Below are 25,000 nucleotides of genomic sequence, written 5' to 3'. Positions count from 1 at the left end.
AAGCTCCCAGAAACAGCTGATGGACTCGCAAAAATCTACCTATTTAATTCCTGATATCTTTTATATTCTGTAAGTCGCAATATTCATATTCATGCGTATGTACAGTTTTTTCTATTAAATATATTTAATATTCTGTGTAAATCGACTTAACTTGCTTGTCATTATATTTACTCATATGTATATACGTACATATATATTATATAGTCAATCCAAACATGAACAAGCAAGAAAAAGCACCAAAAAACAACAACGCGAGGACGTGGAATACGTACAGTGTTATTGGACGCTCAGGAAAGGACAGAAAAGAAAGGGGATTTCATGTTTCGAACGGAGCTCTTCATCAGAAATATAGGAAAAGTCTAAAGAAGGGAAGGCAGAGAAAGAAAAATCGCCAACGATGCACACGCGGTCACACACATGAGAAATTATGAGGAATGAAAATCTATATTATTTGTTTCCAATGTAGGTTTGCCCATTCTGGCATTCTGGATACTTTGCATGCTCTGAAGTGGATGTTCACAGATCAAATGCATTTAAATGAAAAATATTTTATCTGTCTAACACCATACATTTATGTTTTCCTCCGATGAACTATTGAAGTTCAGGATTCAATTTCATTAGGAACATCCCATGTAGAGGTGCAACTCATCAAAACGGTGAAACGTACGGTGAGGAAAAAAAATGATATCATTTGTCGTTATTGCTATTTTTATGTGCAATAGTAACTACAACACTTTACAGGAAATATTCTGACTGATGATTCACTAATTTGAGATCTAAACTCACCAGTAGTAGAGATACTGCATATTCGTGTATGTGTGAACGTGTGTGCATAAGCGAGTATATTTCCGTGTGTATTTATTTATGTGCACGTGATTTCGTGAGAACATGCAGAGGCATTGATGTTCTATATCATAGTGGAGGATAAAAGTGCAACTAATAAACTTTCAAATAAATATTTCTTTCATGATATAAATCTGCCGTCCATGACATTAACATCAGAATGATTAAAAGTAAGCAAAAAAGGAAAAAAGAAAAAAAATCAGATAGCACAACAAAAGCTAAACTTTCTTGCATTTATAGCTGCTGGCATTTTCAGCATCATGCCACACTCTGCACTTCTTTGGTCACTCTATGTCATATGTCATCTTGCCATTTCTTCCTCTCTCATCATGCGTAGAACAATCTATATAACTGTCTATGTATCTATTAAACTACAGACACACAGAAACACAAACGTCCACATATATACTGATACATACGTGGATGCTTGTTTGGAAAGGTTAAACGAAAGCAGTCACAAACGGCAAAAAAAAAGGTTAGTAACATCTTCAGATTAGATTGCATGACATTAAAAAAAAAGAGAAAAAAACAATCATCTACATATTTCAAAAACTATATTAATTGTAATAGGCTTTCATATATATATATGTGTGTGCTTGTGTGTGTGTGTATGTATGTGTGTGTATGCATGTAACTTCGTCAGACATTGTTTTACTTCAACAGAGAGCGTGACGTATACAGACTTTTCCCCGCACACATTATATTTCAAAAGATCCGAATGTCATAACACGTGTGCGTGTAAATATATGGAGATATTTGTGAATGTGTGTACGTGTGTGTGTGTATGTTTATAGGTTCCTTCCCAAATCATACAAACTCATAGGGTTGGTTTGGCGGTTTCCATGCCGTATATTTTCTCCACCTGGACGGGACGCCGGTCCATCACAGGTTTACTAATTTTTGCCAGCTGGGCAAATGTAGCAATATAAAATAAAGTGTTTTCCTCAAGAACACAATGCATAGCCTGGCTCAGATATCGAAACCGCAATTTTACGATCATAAGTCCAACACCATAAACACTAAGCCACGCGTTTCCTATATAAGTTGTCTCTATACTGCCTTAGATTTTTCGCGTTTCTTCTCTTATGCATTTGTTTTCAGTTCGTTATTCGTGGTTTGTGCCTGATGTTCGAGATATTTCTCAACAGATCAAACAATTAGTAGCACTTAAAGAAAAGTATTGTGTCCTTTAAATAAATGATATTTATCTCTCACTAGATGGAGTACAATTCTTGTTGAGTTTTCTTTCACGGAACAGACCCCAGAAATTATTCTTCGCAAGCATTGTACATATTCTATCGCTCACTTTTGGCGGATGTAACCACACCAACATCTGTTGTCAAGCGATAGTTGGGGAACAAACACAGACGTACAAACATATACACACATACATAATACACACACACACACACACACATACATATACGAAAGGCTTCTTTCAGTTTCCGTCTACCAAATCCACTTACAAGGCTTTGGTCGGCCCGAGACTATAGCAGAAGACACTTACCCAAGGTATGTTAACGGCCAGGAATTTTGAAAATTCGAAATCTCGGTCCTCGATTATCCATGTCTAGGTTGTACATTTATTTAATGTTCTCCCTACAGGTATATGAATTGTTTTATGTTTGCCCGCGAGCATTTACGCCAGTATATATATATATATATATACATATATATATATATATATATACAGTGAAGCTTTACTATAGCGTCGTATATATTATCGACTGCTATTTTCAGTAAAGATTGATGCATTGTTGTGCCACTATCCTATATATATGTATATCACGGAACAGTATAATATATATATATATATATATATATATATATATATATATATATAGGCAAACATGTCTCGTGATCAATGCTATCCCTGGTGTAAGCAGTAGATGTATGTATGATAATGAAAACTTTTCAACAGAAATAGTCATTTCAAATTCAAACGAGATAAGATTATGCTCTACATTTCTGGCTTTCATTGTCAAGGCCACACTCAGTAGCGCGTTGTATAAATTACTATTCAGATATTATCAGATTCACTTTCCCACAAATTATGATGAGATATTTTAAGTAGATAGTCAAAACTGAAATTAGATGAATGATAAATTTTCAGATAAATCATTCATATATTTATACTTATATCTCTCCTCTGTCTGCCTATCGGTCTCTCTATCTATTTATGCATATCTGTGAGGGGATGCTGAAAAGTTCCTTTCAGATTCACACATTTTATGCAAGCCCCGTAAAAGAACTACGGAGGATGAGCTACTAACCAGGCCTTTCCCGGAACACTTCAAGCCAGGAATATTCTCCTCCCTCGCCCACATGCATACAACTATTTGTATCTATTCCTTTGTGTGCATGAAAATATATGTAACATACTCTGAAACGGTCGAAAAGTCCTATACGGCATCCTGTATGTGTGTGTATATATGTATATATATATATATATATATATATATATATATACATATATATAGACAATCACACACGTATATTCCTATAACACAAAACGCCCCCATGCGTGTATACAATTTGTGTATATGCATTTATGTACGTGCATCTACATATAATATATATATGTGTGTGTGTGTGTGTGTGTGTGTGTGTGTGTGTATACATACACATATATCATCGCTATTATTTGGACAAATGCTTTTTATTTTCACTATTTATTTTTACTTACATTAGCCGGTTCTTTTAGTCAAACTATCGTATCGATATCTTTGTCAAAGTTACTACAACAATTTTGCTATGGAATAGAGAAATTATTTTATTGTTTTCTGAAAAAGCAACGTTTTGAACTTACGACACTTTGGCAATAATAGAAACGACATATACACATACATGCATATTCTCCTTTGCTTTTTATTACCTAAATTTGTTCCCGTTAGGAAGGAATTGGTTACTAATTAAGATAGAAATCGACATCGTTGGCAGGTAGATGACAAAAACTATGTCAGATTTTAAACTTGAGAGATGTTATGCCTGTTTGTATTGTTCCACTAACAGATTGTATTTGTAATGTGCAAGTTAATTGCCTGATTTAATTAGGTTTTTTCCCATCCTTTTTTTTTTTCATCTTATCAAGATTGTCACTTAAATATATTCACAAATGACGTGCGTCATTTATTATCACTATATATGTGAATTTATAATCTGGATATAGAAGTTGCTGTTTATAGTAGTCCTCTTTCTCTTTCATTTATAAAGAAATATTCATATCAGCAAGACAGCGGACCACTTTGATCGTATATACTTTGTCTTGACTGTCTCAAACAACAATAGGATGCTCGAAGACTTGAATATATATATATATATATATATATATATATATATATATATATATATATATATATAAACTGTAATTTTTGTATAATTATGTATTGTTAATATAACAATACATAAAGACGGGCTAGAGTTGAAGTGCTCAGCATGAGCTAGAATTCATCTTATAGTAAAAATGGATACATAAGGGTGGAAAATCACAGGAATAATACCATATGTCCAACGCAAGATACAATATGTGTGTTCAATTCCTGTACTGTCTTTGTCTACGTTTGTGTTCATCTGGTCGAATGAACACACATATTGTATCTTGCGTTGGACATATGGTATTATTTCTGTGATTTTCCACCCTTATGTATCCATTTTTACTATAAGATATATATATATATATATATATATATATGTCTGTATGTATATATGTATTATCTATGCATGTGTGTGTGTGTGTTGCTGGTTACTGAACTAAATATATGTACATTGATAACCAATAACTATCTCTGCACTCTAAATTCTTCAACATTTAAATGTAAATCAGTTTTGCAAAACTAAAAAAATAGATAGAGATTTCTTGGCATTTTGAATCTGGAAGTCCGATGTACTTTTACGTAAGATATAGTCATAGATAACAATTGACAAGTATCTGGAAATTTATAGATTAATTTGAATGGCAATTTTGGTACGGTGCAGAATAAAATTACGTAAGCGTCTAGTCTTAGCTTCTTTACCGACGATTGTAGACAATATTCAATATATGGGATCTGAGTATTCAATTCATCATGTGTATAGTCAAACGCATGACTAATGTTTATTTTTACCTACCTATCTCGCTCTTTATATATACGTGTATATATATATATATATATATATATATATATATATATATATATATATATATATATATATAGATAGATAGATAGATATATACATACATATAAATATACATATGCATGTATAAATATATATATATATACATATATACGTACACATATACACATGCATATATACAAATACATATATACATATATATGTATATATGTATACAAGGACCTCAGGTTTAACTTGATGATTTGGACGTCTCTTTTTAAAACGAAAACACCTAAAGCTCTGGCAGTGGGTGGTGGCGAACCCTGCTGTTCTTTTTCACCACAACTTTCTCTCGCTCTTCCTTCCTGTTTCTCTTATACTTGTAATTTGAAGGGTCAACCTTGTCACACTCTGCGTCACGCTGATCTCCCGAGAACTACGTTATGGGTAAACGTGTCTGTGGAGTGTTCACCCCCTTGCACGTTAATTTCACGAGCAGGCTGTTTTGTTGATCGCATCAACTGGAACCCTCGTCGTAACCGACCGAGTGAGACTATATATATGTATATGTGCTTGTATGTATGTATGTGCATATAATAAACGAGAGGAAAGAAATAATACAAGTAACTATTACCTATGAAAATAATATACAGATAACTATGTATGTTGGAATCGTGTATAATATGAAATTTAAAATGCTGTAATAGCGATTTTTACTATTACTACATTTTATATATTTTAAATACAACTGTTTTCCAAATTGAATCATGGGAAGTAAGGATATAAGATTGAGTTATATAAATTAAAGAAAGGTATAAATACCGTGAGTTTGTGTGTATATAGAATTAATGTAAAAGAAAAACACTGTATCAAATATAAAATCGATACCTTCTTTATTTATGCTAGTAAATGATACTAAATCTCAATGTATGTGAAATTAGATGAATTAAAAAGAAATAAGCCCTCATGGATGTTTGTAGGAACAAATTATGAAAGGAAGTTGGATAATTAAATTTGAAGTCATAAAATGAATATAACTGGAAAACTATAAAGAAATCAGACTGAGAGCAGAAATATAAATAGTAGAATACTCAAACTGAACGATTGTTATAGAGTTAAACAGATTTTTGAGAAGTAGTAACTTAACATTTACAAAGTAACTTATAATATACATACAGTATGTATGGGGATCTAAATATTCTTTTCTACCCTCGACACAAGATCCAAATTTTTGGGGGAGAAGGCCAGTCGATTAGATCGACCCCAGTATGCAACTGGTATTTAATTTATCGACTCCGAAAGGATGAAAGGCAAAGTCGCCCAGGGCGGAATTTGAACTCAGAAAAATAAAGACAGACGAAATTCCACTAAGCATTTCGCCCGGCGTGCTAGCATTTCTGCCAGCTCACCGTGTTTAATCGATTTTCGAACCTTATTGGGTTCTCATCAGAGGCGTCTACAACATTCTGACAGTCTCTTATGGAGACTTGAATATTAACTAGAAAACGGTTATTTTTCTTTAAGTATATTCGCTGAGAGGATTTCTTTTTATATTCACTGCCTTTAAAATTGTTAAGAGCGATCAAAAAATATAGAGGTGCGATTTATCAAATATTTCAGGTTATTGTAAAAATGAATTTATGATGTGCTATAATTTAGTGAATTTAAACACGATAAAGGGTAAAATATAAACTATGTAGCTTAAGAATTAAAAAACATAATAATTGGTGATAAAACGTGTTAAAGGGTAATAAATATGAGATAATCAGATTGAAATGCATTAGCTAAGGTAAATTATGGTAAAAGTTTCTGAAGCTGACGTCTTCAGTTTGAGAATTCAAAAACTTCAACGTTCAGGTAAAGAAAATAACAATTAGTGTTTGCACGAGGATATGAATGAGTGTAATTTAGAGGAATTAATAGAAGAAAGATAAAAAAAAAAGATAAATTGTGATACAGATTTGTCAGAAGGAAATATTCGAGGTATTAGAGCCATTCTTCTACTTTTAGAGTATTGCTTAAAAACTGTCTACTTAAGAAGAGATCTTATATGTCTTTAAGTGGAATGATAAGTGGTATCGATAATTGTGAGCGCTCTACAAATGTGTAGAAAAAAAAAAAGTGAAAGTGGTTTTAGCTAAGGCTTGTATTTCTGACGTGAATGGAAAGATACATTGTCTATAGGAGAATTGGGCGTTGTCGTACTGCATACGTATGCTATCTCTACATAATCAAGTATAATTTGAAGCAACAGTATGTTAAATTTGCTATACGGAATGAATTGCGTGTTGTTATATATACATAAATGCTGTTAATAAATGAAATTAGGTTTACTAAAAATGGCTATATATGTAAATGTATATGTAGGATACAGGCAAAATTTCAGAGTCTTATACGAATCATGCTTGTGAAAGAAGTTGGGGAGGGGTGTTGAAGCTGGAAGGATTCGAACAAATTATGCGAAACCAACTATCATGTGAAGCTAATTAATATCATAAAGAGAACTATAACGTTACTACGTCGTGTCGAAAATTAGCATCCAAAATTTCCTTATTTATTACGTATCACCTTAAATAAGGTATACAAAACTACATTGCACAATACATTGCTCTCTCTCTCTCTCCATATATATATATATATATATATATATATATATATACACACAAAGGCGACGAGCTGGCAGAAACGTTAGCACGCCGGGCGGAATTCTTAGCAGTATTTCGTCTGCCGTTATGTTCTCAGTTGAAATTCTGCCGGGGTCGGCTTTACCTTTCATTCTTTCGGCGTGGATTAGATAAGTACCAGTTACGTACTGGGGTCGGTGTAATCGAGTTAATCCCTTTGTCTGTTCTTGTTTATCCCCTCTATGTTTAGCCCCCTGTGGGCAATAAAGAAATATATATATACACATACACTAGAAAGCTTTTGACCTGGGGGTCTTGTTAGTGAAAACTGATCAACCAATAAAGACCAGTAAAGGGATGACATAATAAATTTAGTAATAATTTTATTTCTGTTGTAGCTTGAAATTTCAGAAGAGGGAATTAGCCAGTTTCTTTGATTCCAGTGCTCAATCGGCAAATATTTCATTATTTCTGGAATGAGGAAAGTCAACGTCTGTGGAATTTGAACTCCGATAAAATTCCACAAAGTACGAATGATTCAGAACACTTCACCGCCTGTAATGATTCAGTAACTTTGGCTTCGAATTTTCGCGCAAGGACCGCAATTTGTGAGGAAGGGTAAGTCGATTGTATCGAACACAGTGAATGGTACTTATTTTATTGATCTCAAAGGGAATAAAGGAAAAATCGAACTAGGTAGAAACTGAACTCAGAAAAAAGACGGACGAAATACCACCAAGCACTTCGTCCACCGTGTTAATGATTCTGCCAGCACACTCCCTTCAAAAACATAAAAGTAAATAAAATCAAAAATGATATTGATTTCAAAGTTTGGCACAAGGCCAGCAATTAAAGGGGAGTGGGTAAGCCGATTACATCGACTCCAGTGCACAACTGGTATTTATTTTATCGGTCCCGGAATGATGAATGGCAAAGACAATCTCAGCGGAGTTTGAACTCGGACGTAAAGACAGGCGAAATGCCGCTGAGCATACGGCATAACTTGCTGTCTTGATTCATAATTATTTAGATATTGTTGTTACTATTGTTGCTTAACCCAATGGCATTCTCGATCGAACTGGCCTAAAAACCCGTGCTGATCATCCATTTTAGTTGTACACTATTTAATATATGTACAACACCCGTCAATCGCAATAGATTATGATTTGCCAACTCGTACCATGATTTCGCTAATTATTTTAGGTGTTCATGTATTCATGACAAAACATAGATCCACACTCTTATTTTACCCTTTCAAATTTTCACAGCGACAAATAAAGAATCTCAAAGATGGATGAAGTTAGGCCAGCATCGGAACTGGAATTACACTCTTTGTATCAACATCTGGAATAAATAAGTCGAAATAATTCTAAATGGTGGGGTTAAATTCAGAGCTAATTTGTATTGCAGTACTTTATATCCCAAGTTTCAATAAGTCACCAAGCAAACGGACGTTTATCGTTTCTAAAACTCAAATCTTTATGACTTCAGAGAAAATCCAGCTGTTATTCTTAGGTAGTTCTAAAATTAGCGAGTAGAATGCATTTTTTTAATATGTATATTCTATGTATTTTAAACACGACTGTTTCCCAATACGAAATCGTATCCATCAAATCGTATAACATAATGAACAATACGTTTTACACTTAACTCATTCCATATACCAATCTATTTCTCTATCAGTTTCTTACACAGAAGACAAAAGCAGGAAAATAATCAATGAATCATTTTCTTTTACTGAGTAAATTCTGTTTTATTGCTATAATCTATTTGTTTTTACTCATCAATTAATATAGTTTTCTTGTGTCTCTCTTTTTACATTTTTGTACTAGATAAATGTTTTCATATTCACAAAAGAAAACAAAATACTTTATGATTAGTATTTATTTTATTATTTTTTTTGTTTTTAATTCGCTGTTGTTGTTGTCGTTGTTCTTTGTATTCTTACAGATGTTATAATTTCAATGCATACAGAGAATACACTGAGGGCTCTTGTATGGAAATCTATTCATCTTTTATGTATTAAATATGTTTCTATTTTTCCGCTGCAGATTTATGTCAATATGTATCTCTATATATCTCTTCTACTGCACACCTGTTTTTTTTTTCTCTCCACACATCTCGCGATCTCTCATATACAAATAAAAATCTATACACAGGAAAATAAGGCAGAAATAAATGAAAATACACATATATATGCCTAACTGCATGAATATAAATGTGTGTGTGGGTTTGCATGTGTATACACACACAGACACTCACATACACACACACACACACATATATATATATATATATATATATATATATATATATATATATATATATATATATATATATATATATATATATATATATATATATAAGTATCTATCTAGCAATCTGTGTGCGGTTGTGTGAGTGAGTGAGTGTGTGTGTGTGTCAGTGTATATATATATATGTGTGTGTGTGTGTGTGTGTGTATATATATGTGTGTGTGTGTGCGTGCGTGCGTGCGTGTGTGTGTTTGTTGTGGTAGTAGTAGTAGGAGAATTTGGAATATCATAGCAGTAACGTTTAACTTTACCTATAAAAACATTTAATCACTGATAGTGCACAAGGTCTCAAGAAATAGTCGGAGTGTGTAATTTCTTTCTTTCTCTGTATTTAACAGGTATGTAGAATTATCTTGAAATATTTTGATATCCCACAATAACGAAATTATGGGGTACTTAATTGAGGTTAAACCATCACCCCTAGAATTTTTTTTAAAGACTAATCAGGTTCTGCCTTTTAATAAATTATTTTCTACTCTAGGAGCAAACCCCGACACTTTGGGGGAGAGAGCCAGTCGAATAGATCGACCCCAGGATGCGACTGGTACTTAATGTATCTGGCCCGAAAGGATGAAAGGCAAAGTTGAATTCGACGGAATTTGAACTCAGAACGTAAAGAGATTACAGACAAAATGATTAATGACTTCCTATACGATTTTTAGTGTTTGGTAGCTGACCTTCGCAGCGATTGATACAGAAATAAACTAAGAACGCAGATGTTGATGCAAAATGATCATTTAATGCCTCGACAAGAATTAATACATGCCTTTAAAATGTAGTAAAATATTCAGTGAACTGTAGTGAAGGAATGGAACTTGTGACACTAGAATACAAACCACATTCTAACGGTATCACAGCATTGAGGACAGGAGCTAGACAAATATTGTAAACACATTCAGTCAGTCGTCCATATCATCATAGGACCTACATATATATATATATAATAATTTTCCAGAGGATGTAGCAACCGTTACCAATATAGCATAAGAACTTACCTTAGGGGATCATTAACTAGATTCCTTAAGGGTCTTTCTCAGAGTTTATATTTATATTATAAGGTTTTTAACTTCTAAATTTTCATATTCAAAAGAGACAGAGACTTCAAACTCTCTCTCTCTCTGTGTGCGCGTGCGTGCGTGCGTGCGTGCGTGTGTGTGCGTGTGTGTGTGTGTGTGTGCGTGCGTGATTCTTACAGATATAAGGTAAAAATTAATAATTAATTAATAATTAGTAATTTTACCAAGTAGAGCAGTGTGTTAAAAAACCACTATCGGTAAAGTTGTATAAATGTTATTAAAATTAGGGTTTAGCAAGAATTGCTTCACCACACAACGAAAATTAGAAATAGCAGTCAAATCTACAATTTCGGTAGAGAAATAGTAATTTTGACTGGTATTTCTAATTTTCGGTGTGTGGTGAAGCAATTCTTGCTGAATCCTAATTTTAATTATATGTATACACACGAACTTGCTACATACGTATATGTTTACATACATACACACACACATATATATAAATATATATACACATATATATACACACGAACTTGCTACATACGTATATATTTACACACACACACACACATATATATATATAAGAAAATGACTCTCCCCAGACACAACAGAATATGCTTCAACACACGCAACCACATAAAAAATCTTGCAAACCAAATCCAAAAACAAAATATATCAAAATAAGTTGATTAAAATCAAAATAAGCAACAAGTACGATCGAACTGCTTTACCTCTGGATATCCTTGTTGCTTATTTTGATTTTAATCACCTTATTTTGAAATTGTATAGATAGTACCGTACTAAATTCTGGTGCCTCAAATTAAGTACCACATTCATCTGGATCTCTCTCTCTCTCTCTCTCTCTCTCTCTCTCTCTCTCTCTCTCTCTCTCATATATATATATATATATATATATATATATATATATATATATATATATATATATATATATAACAAAATTCTCCGACGAACGGCAACGTGAAACTCTGAGTAATAATTTTTGTGATATGTAAGTATATCTTTCGTTTTTATACATGTATGCATTCACACCTACGCGGGAATGAGGGAAAGAAATGAATGCTCAATGATATTTATTGATTATAGTTCCAAAACTGAAGTAACAACATTCGTATGTTATATTCATCAAGAAGAACACATGTAGCAAATGCACTAATCATTTTGTATGTAATAATTTTAATGAATTGCAATTATGTTTTATAATTATGGGGTAATAATGACAATAACAACAGCAAACAACAACAACATTAACAATAAAAATGACTAAGATAATTAGAGTGATGATGACCATGTTGATGACAATGATAGTGATGATGATAATAATAATAATATTAATAAGCCAAAACTGTTCATACATGCCAACGAATAAAGTGCTAATACATGAGGTTAAAAAATGCTATGTAAAATCTTGGTGATCGCTGTGGATTTTATACAATGAATATTTGAAGCATTCGATGAAAAAGAAATCCTGTACACAACCTGAAATATTATATAATACAAAAACACATCTGCTATCTCGGGAAAAGCTATCTCACGAATCACATACTGTCTCTGAGTGCAATGAAATCGAGAGCATCACAAAGCTGCCCACAAGATACTTTATGTATTGGGCATAGTGAAAGTGTGTCGCATCCTCGTTGTACTTTGAAAGAATAATCTTTTCTACTCTTGGCAAAAGGCCCGAAATTTTGGGAGGAGGGGGCCAGGTGATTATATCGTCTCCAATACGTAACTGTTACTTAATTTATCGACCCTGAAAGGATGAAGGCAAAGTCGAACTCAGCGGAATTTTGAATGAATAATGTGAAGTATTATTCATCTTGTCTCCACCTATATCTACATCTTTTACATGACAACTACAAATGGTGCTGTGAAGGCGCATGGCTAAGTGGTAAGGTTATTTGGCTTACGGTCGTAATGCCGTGAGTTCAATTCCCGGATATGAGTTGTGTCCCTCTGCAAGACTCTTTATTTCACGTTGTTTCACTTCTCTCTGCTGGCAAAAATGAATTATACTCGTAATTCAAAGGGCCAGCTATGTCGCACTTTGTGTCAAGCTGAATCCCCCAAAGAACTTCGTTAAGGGTAGACGTGTCTGAGAAGTGCTCAGCCACTTGCACGTTAATTTCACGAGCAGGCTGTTCCGTTGATCGGTTCAACTCGAACCCTAGTTGTCGTAACCGACGGAGAGCCAATTATGAATGGGGCCATAAACCATTCACCTGATATTTAATTTTGTAAATGACTATTTGGGATATTAGAACATCGCCGTTCGTTTGCAGCAGCATGAACTTAATATTAACCATTAAATAGGATCCTCTTGTAGTGTTCTCCGCCTCCTGATTTTAGGCATTAACCCTTTCATTCGCTTTTGTTTATTTCTCCCTACTTTATATACTTCCCCTTCCTCGGCCTTCATCAAGAGAATGTGTGGCGACGGGGAAACGAAAAGAGAGGGCGGGAATTTTACCGTATAAATCAATTGAGCGATTGTAATAAAAGAGAACAATTATCCAGGCGGAATTTCTACGAAGAAAGAAGGCTTGATGTTAATATTATACATTTACGTAAGGCGGTGAGCTGGGAAAAATTTTCATCACGCCGACAAAACGCCCAGCGGCATTTCGTCTGTCGTTGCGTCTGATTTCAATTGCCGCAGAGGTCGACAATTTCTTTCATCATTGCGGAGTCGGTCAAATGAGTCCCAGCTGTGCGGTGGTTTCAAAATAATCGACTTTACCATCTCTCAAAATTGTTAGCCTTATTTCAAATTTGAAATCAATTTTACTATTTTACGTTTTCCTTTATGTTTTAAGTTCAAATTCTGTCAAGGTCGACTTTGCCTTTCAGCCTTTCGTAGTCGATAGAAGCAGTGGCAGGTGACCATTGGGGTCGACGTAATTTACTTAATCTGGCCCTGTGCCAAAATTGGAAATCGATGTAATATCGTTTACTGTTTATATTTTTACGGGATATTTCTACGAAGGCTTTCGTTGAGGAGCAACTGGTAATCATTTGATACAATTAAATAAAACTAAAGTTTTTACCGTGATTTATTGTTTTAATGGAGATTGGGCATATGTAAAGTAATTTCCAACAGAAACACCAATTTCGAAATATTACGATGTTCATTTTCCAATTATTTGCTGTTTTCCTCCTTTATTTTATTTGCTGTAATGCAATCTTAATGACATAGGAAATATGGGACTAATGTATTTAAAGTTTTGCTATTTAATATGAGCAGTAATATATTTTAAACGAAAAAAATACGGTAAAAAAAAGCGTTGTATCGACGTAAACATAACCGTTAATCCAACGAAATGTTTTCGTTCGATGAGATGTCTTGACAAACGACGATTATCGTTTCTTTATTATCTCGTTCAATTAGTTTGTTATTGGTTGTACAGTTAATGGATAGTATTACAAAGTTATTTATTTCAATATATTTCTTGAACGATATGCACCGATTGACATGGAAATATTTAGCCTATTTTCTTTAATATTTTAATACATCAATCTACTTGAATACTGCCGATATTAAATGTAACTTGTCTCGTGAAAATATTTAACTAAGAAAACATTGATATCAGAACAAAAATATTTGCAATACAATGATTTAAGTTATATGCTTCAAATATCTTTGCATACATATATACATTCACACACATATGTATACATCATACACAAACATATACGATGGGAGATGGATATATAATAATCAGATAAGCTGAGCAAATATATTCACTCACTATCATACACATGGGCGTACACACAGAGAGTTAAATATATACATAAGCACAGACACATACACACATACATATGATTATTTTTAAATACTTGCTACAGTGTCACATCGCATGAGGTTATAAATTATATCTGCAAGGACAGACAACCTTCAATTTTGTATGTCCTACATGGTTTCTCAACACAACATTTTGCATATTGTTATTTATAACTTCATGTGATGTGTCTCAAGAATCAATATTACAAAGAAATAATTATTTCGCGTTCTCTCGAAAGTTTAGAAATACTTATGATATCGAAAATATTATATAGGTATATGTGCGTGTGAGTGGGTGAGAGAGAGAGATAGGAGAAAGAGCTTGCTTATGTGCATGCACCCTTAGACCCACTTGCCTATTTGCGTAATTGTCTGTATGTGTCTCTTTTTATGCTCGCCTTTTCTTTACAGAAATACTTATAAAAATAAAGCTTAAAAGAAACTCACAAATTTGGATTCACATAATACTCAATTACGAACATATATTTAGACAAACAAATATTATTGCTAACACAACTCCCACTGGCCCATTTCTTTTTCATCTTTCCGCAAACATCGTAGCGTGAAGCGCTCCTCATGAACTTAGGTAAATGAGATGGTTGTGATCTATAAACAGTCTGGAGAACGAACCGGAAAGAGACGTGTGAACATGCAATGCGTATGTGCACAGTGAATTCATAAAGCGGAAGACAAGAATAAAACAAGTTGTATGATGATCTGCAGGCCACATCTGACAACACTATCAAGCAGGCTTGCTGCATTTTTCTTGTTCTTTTAATCTTTCCCTGTCTCTTGCATAAAGATATATGTATTACTTACTGACATGGATCCACTTTTGTTGAGAAGCTGTAAATCGGTTTGGATTTCGTATATCTCCATGTCCCGCATTATTTTGTTCGTGTAGCTGTTATCCGGGTCCACAATTCGAAATCCGGTCAAATTCACAAAGTTGTGTTTGAAGTCCTCCATATCAATAGTTTCAACGTCCTGCAAGAATAAATAAAAGAAAACTGAAACAAAAGTAAATACATACGCATGCACAGACACGCACACATTTATGTGTATATATATATATATATATGTCTGCGTGTAGGTTGCTAAGTAGTAAACAAATATTATAATGTATGAAATATCATTAGGAATTCAATTATAATAACTTAATTAAAAAAGACATGGAACAAAAAAAAGGCCAACATATCCGAGGAAAGAACCAGTCGATAATATCGAACCCCAGTTCGTTATAGTTGATTGGTACATTATTTTAACGGCTACGAAAATAATGAAACCAATGTTTCAACCCCAAAATTAAAAAAAAAAGAAAAAACCGTGAAGACTATATACATAAGAAACGGAACAGAGTTTAGCTGAAAAGCTACAGAAAGCAATAGTAGGATAACCACAAAGCTTGTGTTTCTGCATGTTGGTAAGAATATACACAATAGATGTAAATGATTGATTAATGATGAAATAAAATTCTCTTGGAATAAGCGCTGCCGTGAGATTGATGGTTTAATTGTACAGATAGTAATTCTTTTGTTGTTAAAATATATTTGTTCCTTGCTTAATCTGCCCCAGAAATTCATATTGCCAATATGCAAGAGAGCTTTCTTCCTATACACGTCAGTCCGAAGTATAAAAGCGCCATTCATCTCGGTCGATCTGATTGTGACGTCACCGTGACTTCTGTTTTATCTATTGTTCGTCTATTCTGGTTCTTTCATCAATTTGTATTGTTCTAGTCACTATTTACTGATCCCGGCATTGCTATTATCTGGAACGTGTCCGTGTCTATCTTAAAAGGCTATCTAACTCTTTATAACTGTTGGATACATTCCTTAAATGCCTTACTATTTTAAATTTATTGTCATCCTAATGCACATCATTAACACTGTAATCGCCACCATCATAACATCAAAAGAATATATTTGCTTTTAAGCTTACATTTATATATCGTTATAATAGTACTTCCGTAATGCTATGTTTATTAATATACTTTTATGAGCTTTGCCATAGAAAATAATGTTCGTTGTATTGCTTTACTAAGTAGTAGCAAGCCTCCATTCAATATTTTAAAATGATCTTCGTATTCAGATCTTGCATCGGAGGTAAAAATATATACGAGCTGCACAATACATTTCGTTATACGTAGTTGCAACCGAACGTCGGAATGTATGTTAAGTGATTTAGCGAGATTGTTCTATTTCCGTTCGTATTTTGTTAGCAACGATGTTGCAAATCCCAATTTTCCACCCAGGAAACATGTGTCATTTGAATTATAGACATGTAAGTACTCCTTTGATTACAATACACATCTTTTCTGTGTAACAACCTTTTGGCTGTTACATATTCTCAATCGAGATTGAATTTGTTCAAACAAGTCGAAATCAGTTTATTTCAATAGATATTTAATACAAGAAAGTATTGGATATGTACGGAGACCCATTTAACATCGTTCATTTTTCCTCGTCATACGTGTCTCATATACGTACCTCGTTTACATTTTCTTTTTTGTCTGTTCTCTTATTTTGTGATTGTCTTATGTTGTTCGTAATCAAATCCAAACTCTTGTGAGAATGATGTACTGCAGTGATAATCGATTTAAATCTAATCCAATTTCTGGGGAGATTTTTACTACTGCAGTGGTTGATCGATTTCTTTTTGTTTGTTTGTTTGTTTGTTTCCTTTTTTTCGGTCATTCTTCTTCTTCTACATCATGGTTGTTACCTTTCTTTTTTAATTTTCTTTTTCCTCGTCCCCCATCTACCACTACTACTACTACTACTACTGTCGTTGCTGTTGCTGCGGCCGCTCCTGCTACTGCTATGGATTCGGTTGGTGATGGAGTTGTGCTGGTGGTTAATAATAATGAAAGTGAAGAAGTTGACAACGTCGGCGGAGACTACTACGATGGCGACGGTTAACACTATAAGGGGGGTAGGCGGAGAAAGGTGCTGCTGCTGCTGATGATGATGATACTAATTCAAATAGTATCAACTTCAGCTCTACCAAAGCTGCCACTACTATCACTACTACTACTGATGCTACTACTACTACTATTACTACTGCTGCTACTACTACATCTACTATTACTACTGCTGCTACTACTACATCTACTATTACTACTGCTGCTACTACTACATCTACTACTTCTACTACATCTACTTCTACTACATCTACTACTACTACTATTATATTTTTATCTTTTTATCTTCTATTTCTACTTCGTCAATTTTATTCATTTCTTCCTTGCCTATTCATCACAATCACAAACCGTTATAATTTTTCCCCATCCTCCCAAAAACCCCTATCTTCATCACCGTCATCGATGATGATGATGATGACGATCATAATCATCATCACCACCATTCTGCTTTTCGTCCTCCTCCTCCTCCTCCTCAATATCATCATCATCATGAATACGATTATCCTCACACTGTTTGTCGTAATAGTACTTCAAAATAATGACTATAATCGCCAAAATCAGAAGTTGAAAGAAAAAAATATTTGCTTTGAAATAAGATAAATTTGCATTGACGTCGTTTTTGCTTATCTCAGTTGTTTGTTATCAATGTATATTCATCCGAATACATTTATAGAAAAAAAAAAACAAAAAAACGAGGAATATTAATCACACTACAACAGACCGAGATTAATTTCACTCAAGTAGTCTTAAATTGTTCAGAAATGGCGCAGGGAGGAATAACACGCACACGCGCACACACACATATGTATACACATGTACATAGATATATACGTATATTGTGTGTGTGTGTGTGTGTGTGTGTGTGTGTGTGTGTGTGTGTGTATATATATATATATACTCTTTTACTTGTTTCAGTCATTTGACTGCGGCCATGCTGGAGCAACGCCTTTAGTCGAGCAAATCGACCCCAGGACTTATTCTTTAGAAGCCTAGTACTTATTCTATTGGTCCCTTATGCCGAACCGCTAAGTTACGGGGACGTAAACACACCACCATCGGTTGTCAAGCGATGTCGGGGGGACAAACACAGACACACAAACACATACATATATACGACGGGCTTTTTTCAGTTTCCGTCTACCAAATCCACTCACAAGGCTTTGGTCGGCCCGAGACTATAGTAGAAGACACTCGCACAAGGTGCCACGCAGTGGGACTGAACCCGGAACCATGTGGTTGGTAAGCAAGCTACTTACCACACAGCCACTCCTGCGCCTATACACGCACAATATACGTATGTAACTAGATGTGGAATGTTGGCGATTCTTTTCCTCCGTCTTCCGTTTCTCGTGGACTTTCCTCTGTCTCCTGTTTCTGAAGAAGAGATTTGCTCGAATCCTAAAAACACCCTTCCTTTCCTTCCATGAGCGTCTCTTGATACTTTGCATGTACCACGTCCTCGTGTTGTTGTTTTTGCTTTGTGTTTTTTCTTCGTCTTTTTGGATTCATTACACACACACACACACATTATATATATATATATATATATATATATGTATGTATGTATTTTTCTTTTACTTGTTTCAGGCATTTGACTGCGGCCTTGTTGGAGCACTGCATTTAGCCGAACGAATCGACCTCAGGACTTATACTTTGTAAGCCTAGTACTTATTCTATCATTCCGTTTTGGTGGACTGCTAAGTTACGGGGATGTACGCACACCAACAATATCAATCTTCCATCGGTTGTCAAGCGATGAAGAAATACAAACGCAGACAGACAGACACACGCACAAACACATACACACATATATATGTATATATATATGAATGAAGTTAAACGCAGGTGTTATTCAAATATTTATACTTCCGACATTTGTTTCGAAGAAAACATTGGTATTATTCCAGAAGGAATAGCATGATCTGAAACAATTCAATCTTCTCATCAGGGAGAAAAAGTGAAGAAAACGTATGAATAAGACGTTTTAACATTCTGCTAAAATTTCTTATTGATGCGTTTTGTTTCTTTCTTTTTCTCTGATGAGAAGATTGCATTGTTTTATATCATTTTATTCCTTCTGGAATAATACCAATATTTCCTTCGAAACATATTCCGGAAGTATAAAGATTTGAATAGCACTTGCGTTTAACTCCATTTATTTATTTAAATATGTCATTGAAAACATTTCACTAAACCCCGGATGTTCTACCTTTATAAGTAGGCTGTTACATCCTTCGCACTTAAATGAATTTTTGCTACCCTGCAAATTATTTAAAAAAATTTTTCCATGTTATTTGTATACATTAAACATATACACACAATATATATATATATCAGTATACACTTTTGTTTGCAAAGAAGAGGGTGTAATAATAACTATAGTTGTAGAATGAAAATATATATCGTTTTACAATTGTTGTACAGTCTTGCTGCTCTGAGGTTCGCGAATGCCATTAAATTTCTTCAAGTATGTAAGTCCTTATCTATATAACAGAAATATACCTGTACAGTTGTACAGCTGTACCTCCATGGAATAAAAGATCGAAAGGACATAGAAATTTCCTTTACAAGCATAAACTTATATATATGGAAATTGAATAAGCAATTTATCTGTACTTTTTCGAGTTGTTTTTATATATTTCTATAACTATATATGTATGGCAAATGTTCCTGTGCACGAAGGACAGAGAGAATCGAAACTAAGACATACGCATTAATTTATAATACATTCTGGGAGATTTTAGAGTGAATATGTTAATTGTTGTTGCATTTCATTTTCGGAAAATGTCTTCTTTCAGATGATGATTGTTCGCGACAGATGGTAATGTTCTCCGAAACTATATACGGCAGGGACAAGCATATTCCTTTTGAATCGGCTTCAACGCATGAAAAATGAATATGTATACCAGTATATACTTATATTTACATATTCATAAACGCACAAACGTATACACCGATGTTAATTGCACACGCACACATAGGCATCCATGAGTATAAGTTTTGTATATTTTCATTAATATATACATATGCACGCGTGTATCTATACCTAAACACACACACACACACACTCATGTACGTGTGATTGTGTGCATCTGTATGTATTTGAGAGAGTATGTGTGTATTGTGCCATTGTAAAAATGAAATTATAAAAATGACAAAGGAAAATATTATAGAGGATAAATGCTATCATGATTTTGTTCTTTCCTCTTTTAGTAGCAGATATTATGATGTGATGACTTTGTAAAATTTTACGTTTGGATTGTGTGGAATATTATTGGTTTTCCGATTTGTCTTCAATACAAACATACAGGCATACATTATATATATATATATATATATGTTTGCGAGTGTGTATATATATATATATATATATATATATATATACACACATATATATATATATATATATATCTATATACATATGTTTGTGAGTATATATATATATATATATATATATATATATAGAGAGAGAGAGAGAGAGAGAGAACTTTTAATTAATTTTGATAAGTTACATTGAATTTTTCCGTGTAAATTTGGATTTTTATCCCTAATATCATTAATATATATATATATATATATGTATATATTTTTATACATATGTTTGTGAGTATATATAGATGTGTGTGTGTGTGTGTGTGTGTGTGTGTGTGTGTGTGCGCGTGCTTGTGCGTGCGTGCGTGTAAATCTGGTGTTTTAGCATGTCTGCAGTAAAGATGTGTAGGCGCATGTCAACGTTTTCAAAACAGTTCTTATATTGCATTTCATTATAGGAAAACCTATCTCAGGGACATCATTATCTATCCTTTGCTGAGTTGATATCTGCTGGATTTGTTGCTGTACACCTTGGCAATGTCATCGACTTATTAAAGAAAATATCTTCAATTCTGTCTATATGCAGGCATGGATGTACGGTAAGAAGTTTGCATTCCAAATACACGGTTTCGAAATAAGTGCTATTGCATGGCAACTTGAAGAAGCAATTTATACTACAACCCGGGTTGGGCAATGCCTTGTGAGTAGATTTGATAGACTGAAACTGAAAGCAATCTCACACACACACACACACACACACACACACACACACACAGACACACACACACAGAGGCGTGCGAGCACACGCACACACAGGCGTGCGAGCACACGCACACACATCTGTATTTATTTTGTATGTGTGTGTGCGGGTGTGTGTGTGTATGTATGAGTCCTTGATTTGGTCCTCCATAAGAACTTGACAACTAGTGTTGGTCTGTTTACGTTCCATTAAATTATCAGTTTACGTACAGGTATGTGCATACCGACATCCACCTGTATGTATAGGTGCATATCTGGGTACAGGACATTGCAAACAAAACGTAGACGTGAAAACACACAAGCCACATAGAGAACATTCTTCTTCATCAGCTACCCCCGTTTTAACACCGGCGTTTCGAAGATATATATATATATATATTTATATATTTGATCCTTTATATTGAACACTCAATATTTCATCTACATTCAATACTTTCTTTCATGGTGCCATCCATATTTATTTTATTTTATTTTATATTGTATATCATATTATATATTGTATATTCCATATTCTATACCCCACATTAGTTCTGCAGGAATATAAATAAAACATAAAAAACAGACAGTGTTGGAACTCTTTTAAGCAAAATAATATATATATATATATATATATATATATATATATATATATATAAAAAAGCTGTGTGGTCCATTCGTGCGACTAAAACCTTTCAAGGTGGCGCCTATGTATGGCCCTAATCCAATGACTGACGCAAATTAATAAAAGATCATGATATCACTGCGTTAATTTAGTAAATGCCGTAGTGTTTCTATTTTCTTAAGGACATGCTTGTGTACACCAGCTTCTGAATTGGCGAAAACATAATATAGTGTACATCTACATGATCAAGTTCCACTTAGGTGACATGTAATAGTGTTAGAGAGATAATGGTGGCCATGTTGCGTTTATGATTGTATTCGCGTTTATTTTTCTGTTTTGTAATCAGCTCTTTTGCTGTTGTCATTGTAGCTATATTTACAGTATTCTTATTTATATCGTGGTAGTATTCGCAGGAGTTAAGATTCTATGTATTATGGATCTGAAAGAGCTTCTTAGTATTCGAAATGTTGTTTAAATTTCAATATATGGCTATTTTAGTGTTCACGTGTGTGTGCCGTCATTTATTTGTCTGTAGCTTTTATTTTTTACACATTTCAGTAATTAGACTAAGGGCATGCTGGGTGCTGGGACACTGTCCTGAAGAAATTTGGGTCGAATGAATCGACATCAAGACTATTTTAAAGCTTGGTGCCTATTCTATCGGTGCTTGCCGAACCGCTAATTTTCGGGTACGTAAACACACCAACACCGGATATCACGTGGTGGTAGGGAACAAACACTGACGCAAATACAAACACACACCCACCCACCCACATATACGTATATACGACGAGCTTCTTTCAGACTCTATTAAATCCACTCATAAGGCTTTGGTCAGGTCGTGGCTGTAGTAGAAGATACTGTCTGAAGGTGGTTGGAAAGCAAGCTGTATGTAGACATTTCTAATATAGCGACTGGAATATGCTCCGAAACAGACGAATTCTATCTTTTTCTAATTGCGTTCATATTATTTGTACCTTACATGGATTGTGTTTTAATCAGAATCTCTTCAAACGAATCAACGTTACACTGCGAGGTACTATTAAATGACTATTCAATCGTTTACTAATGTTACCGACTAGATTCTCTCCGATAATGGGAGGCTGATTAGATCGTTAATATATAAGGTGCATTTTATTAGTCTCACTAATTCAATACAAAGCCCTTGCATACAAATAAGCTGTATAAGTATCCATCCGTAATCAAGATATATTATAGTCAATAAGATTACTATAACGATTTCCATCGTTGAATTTAATGAAGTGCAATTAAGCGATGCTATATTAACTCCAAAATTAGTCTTTAGCTGACAGTGAATTTAAAGAAAATTTATAATGGAAAGCACAAGAGAATTATCTTTTAAAACAATTTCCATTATCAATACAATACAAATACGCCCACGGTTTAAATATATAAAATTTACTAACTCTTTAAATAATGGGTTAGAATCTACTTGATGCTGCACTGAAAATTTTCGCTACAGTGATATCAAATATGAGGAAGCCATGTTTACACAGACACGAATACACATATTTGTGAATACCTTAGTGTAGTTGTTACGTCAATATATCTTGTCTTTTCAATGATAAATGCATTCATAGTGCATTGCGTTACCGAACGCAATGCTTTTCATGTGATGTCAGAATGAATATTGGTTTAACAATCTGGTCAATTAAAAGCCCATATATGTAATTTGGATTCCATTTTCAGTTTTCAGAATACTATCAATGGCTAAGTATATTTGGAGTTTTAAAAATAAACACAACAAACACAGTAAAAGAGAGTAATTATTCATTTAAAACGCCACTCTATGAACACAGTGATCCAGTAGACACTAATTCTATATTGCATAGAAATATAGCAGCTTTACAACTTATACAATATTATTGAATAAGCCTCGGAATTTGTTAACATTAAGACATCTATCTTTTGAGACAGTAACACCTACGGCTAGGCTAAGCAAACGAATTTATATCCTCAGACCACAGACGTTACAAAAAATGCGTTACAAAACCTGTCCTTCGTTATGAGTTTATCTTTTTTCTTTTACTTGAAGTAGTCATAAGACAGAGGCCATGCTGGGGCACCAACTTAAACAACTTCAATGAATCGACACCCCAACTACTTATATTTTGTTAAGTTATTGGCACGTAAACACACCAGTGTTGGTTGTGAATCAGTTGTGGGGCACACACATACTCACATATACACACACGAGCGCGCGCGCACACATACACACACACAAACATATATACACAAGAGTTTCCGTCTACCATATCCACTCACCACGCTTAGGTCGGCCCGAGACTATAATAGATGACACTTGCTCAAGATGTTACACAGTGGGACTGAACCTGGAACCATGTGTTTGGGAAGCAACCTTCTAAGCACAAAACCAGGCTTGCACCTGTTTACAGAAATATGTCCCTTTCAAAACACGTTATATAATAATAGAAAAATGTATGCCATCTAATATGTTTTTTTTTTGTTATTTGTTATTTCAGATTGATAAGGCCTTGAGATGGCAGAGTCATTAAAGAGCCGGAAAAAGGGATAAGCAACATTTTTACCGGCACTTTGTGCTCTTATTTCAAAAAGTGACATCTTCAACTTTGCCTTTAATCACATCAGTGTCAATAAAATAAATACCATTCGAGCACTGAGGTGTGTGTGTGAGTGTGTGTGTGTGTGTTTATGTGTGTGTGTGTACGATTTTTAT

The 25,000-nt window shown here is 34.0% G+C and overlaps 1 protein-coding gene across 2 annotated transcripts in view; it reads right to left on the bottom strand.

Moving 5' to 3' along the window:
• The window catches only part of LOC106883108 (glutamate receptor ionotropic, kainate 2-like), a 251,853-nt gene that overhangs the window by 140,013 nt on the left and 86,840 nt on the right, over positions 1 to 25,000 (bottom strand). For both annotated transcript variants that reach the window (XM_089338811.1, XM_089338813.1), the window contains exon 5: positions 15,506 to 15,673. In XM_089338811.1, the coding sequence (XP_089194937.1) occupies positions 15,506 to 15,673 (168 nt within the window). The remainder of the gene's footprint in view (positions 1 to 15,505; positions 15,674 to 25,000) is intronic.

The sequence above is a fragment of the Octopus bimaculoides genome, chromosome 21 (genome assembly GCF_046866305.1).
Source record: "Octopus bimaculoides isolate indiv1 chromosome 21, ASM4686630v1, whole genome shotgun sequence".
Taxonomy (NCBI): domain Eukaryota; kingdom Metazoa; phylum Mollusca; class Cephalopoda; order Octopoda; family Octopodidae; genus Octopus; species Octopus bimaculoides.
This window is presented reverse-complemented; position numbering and strand designations above follow the sequence as displayed.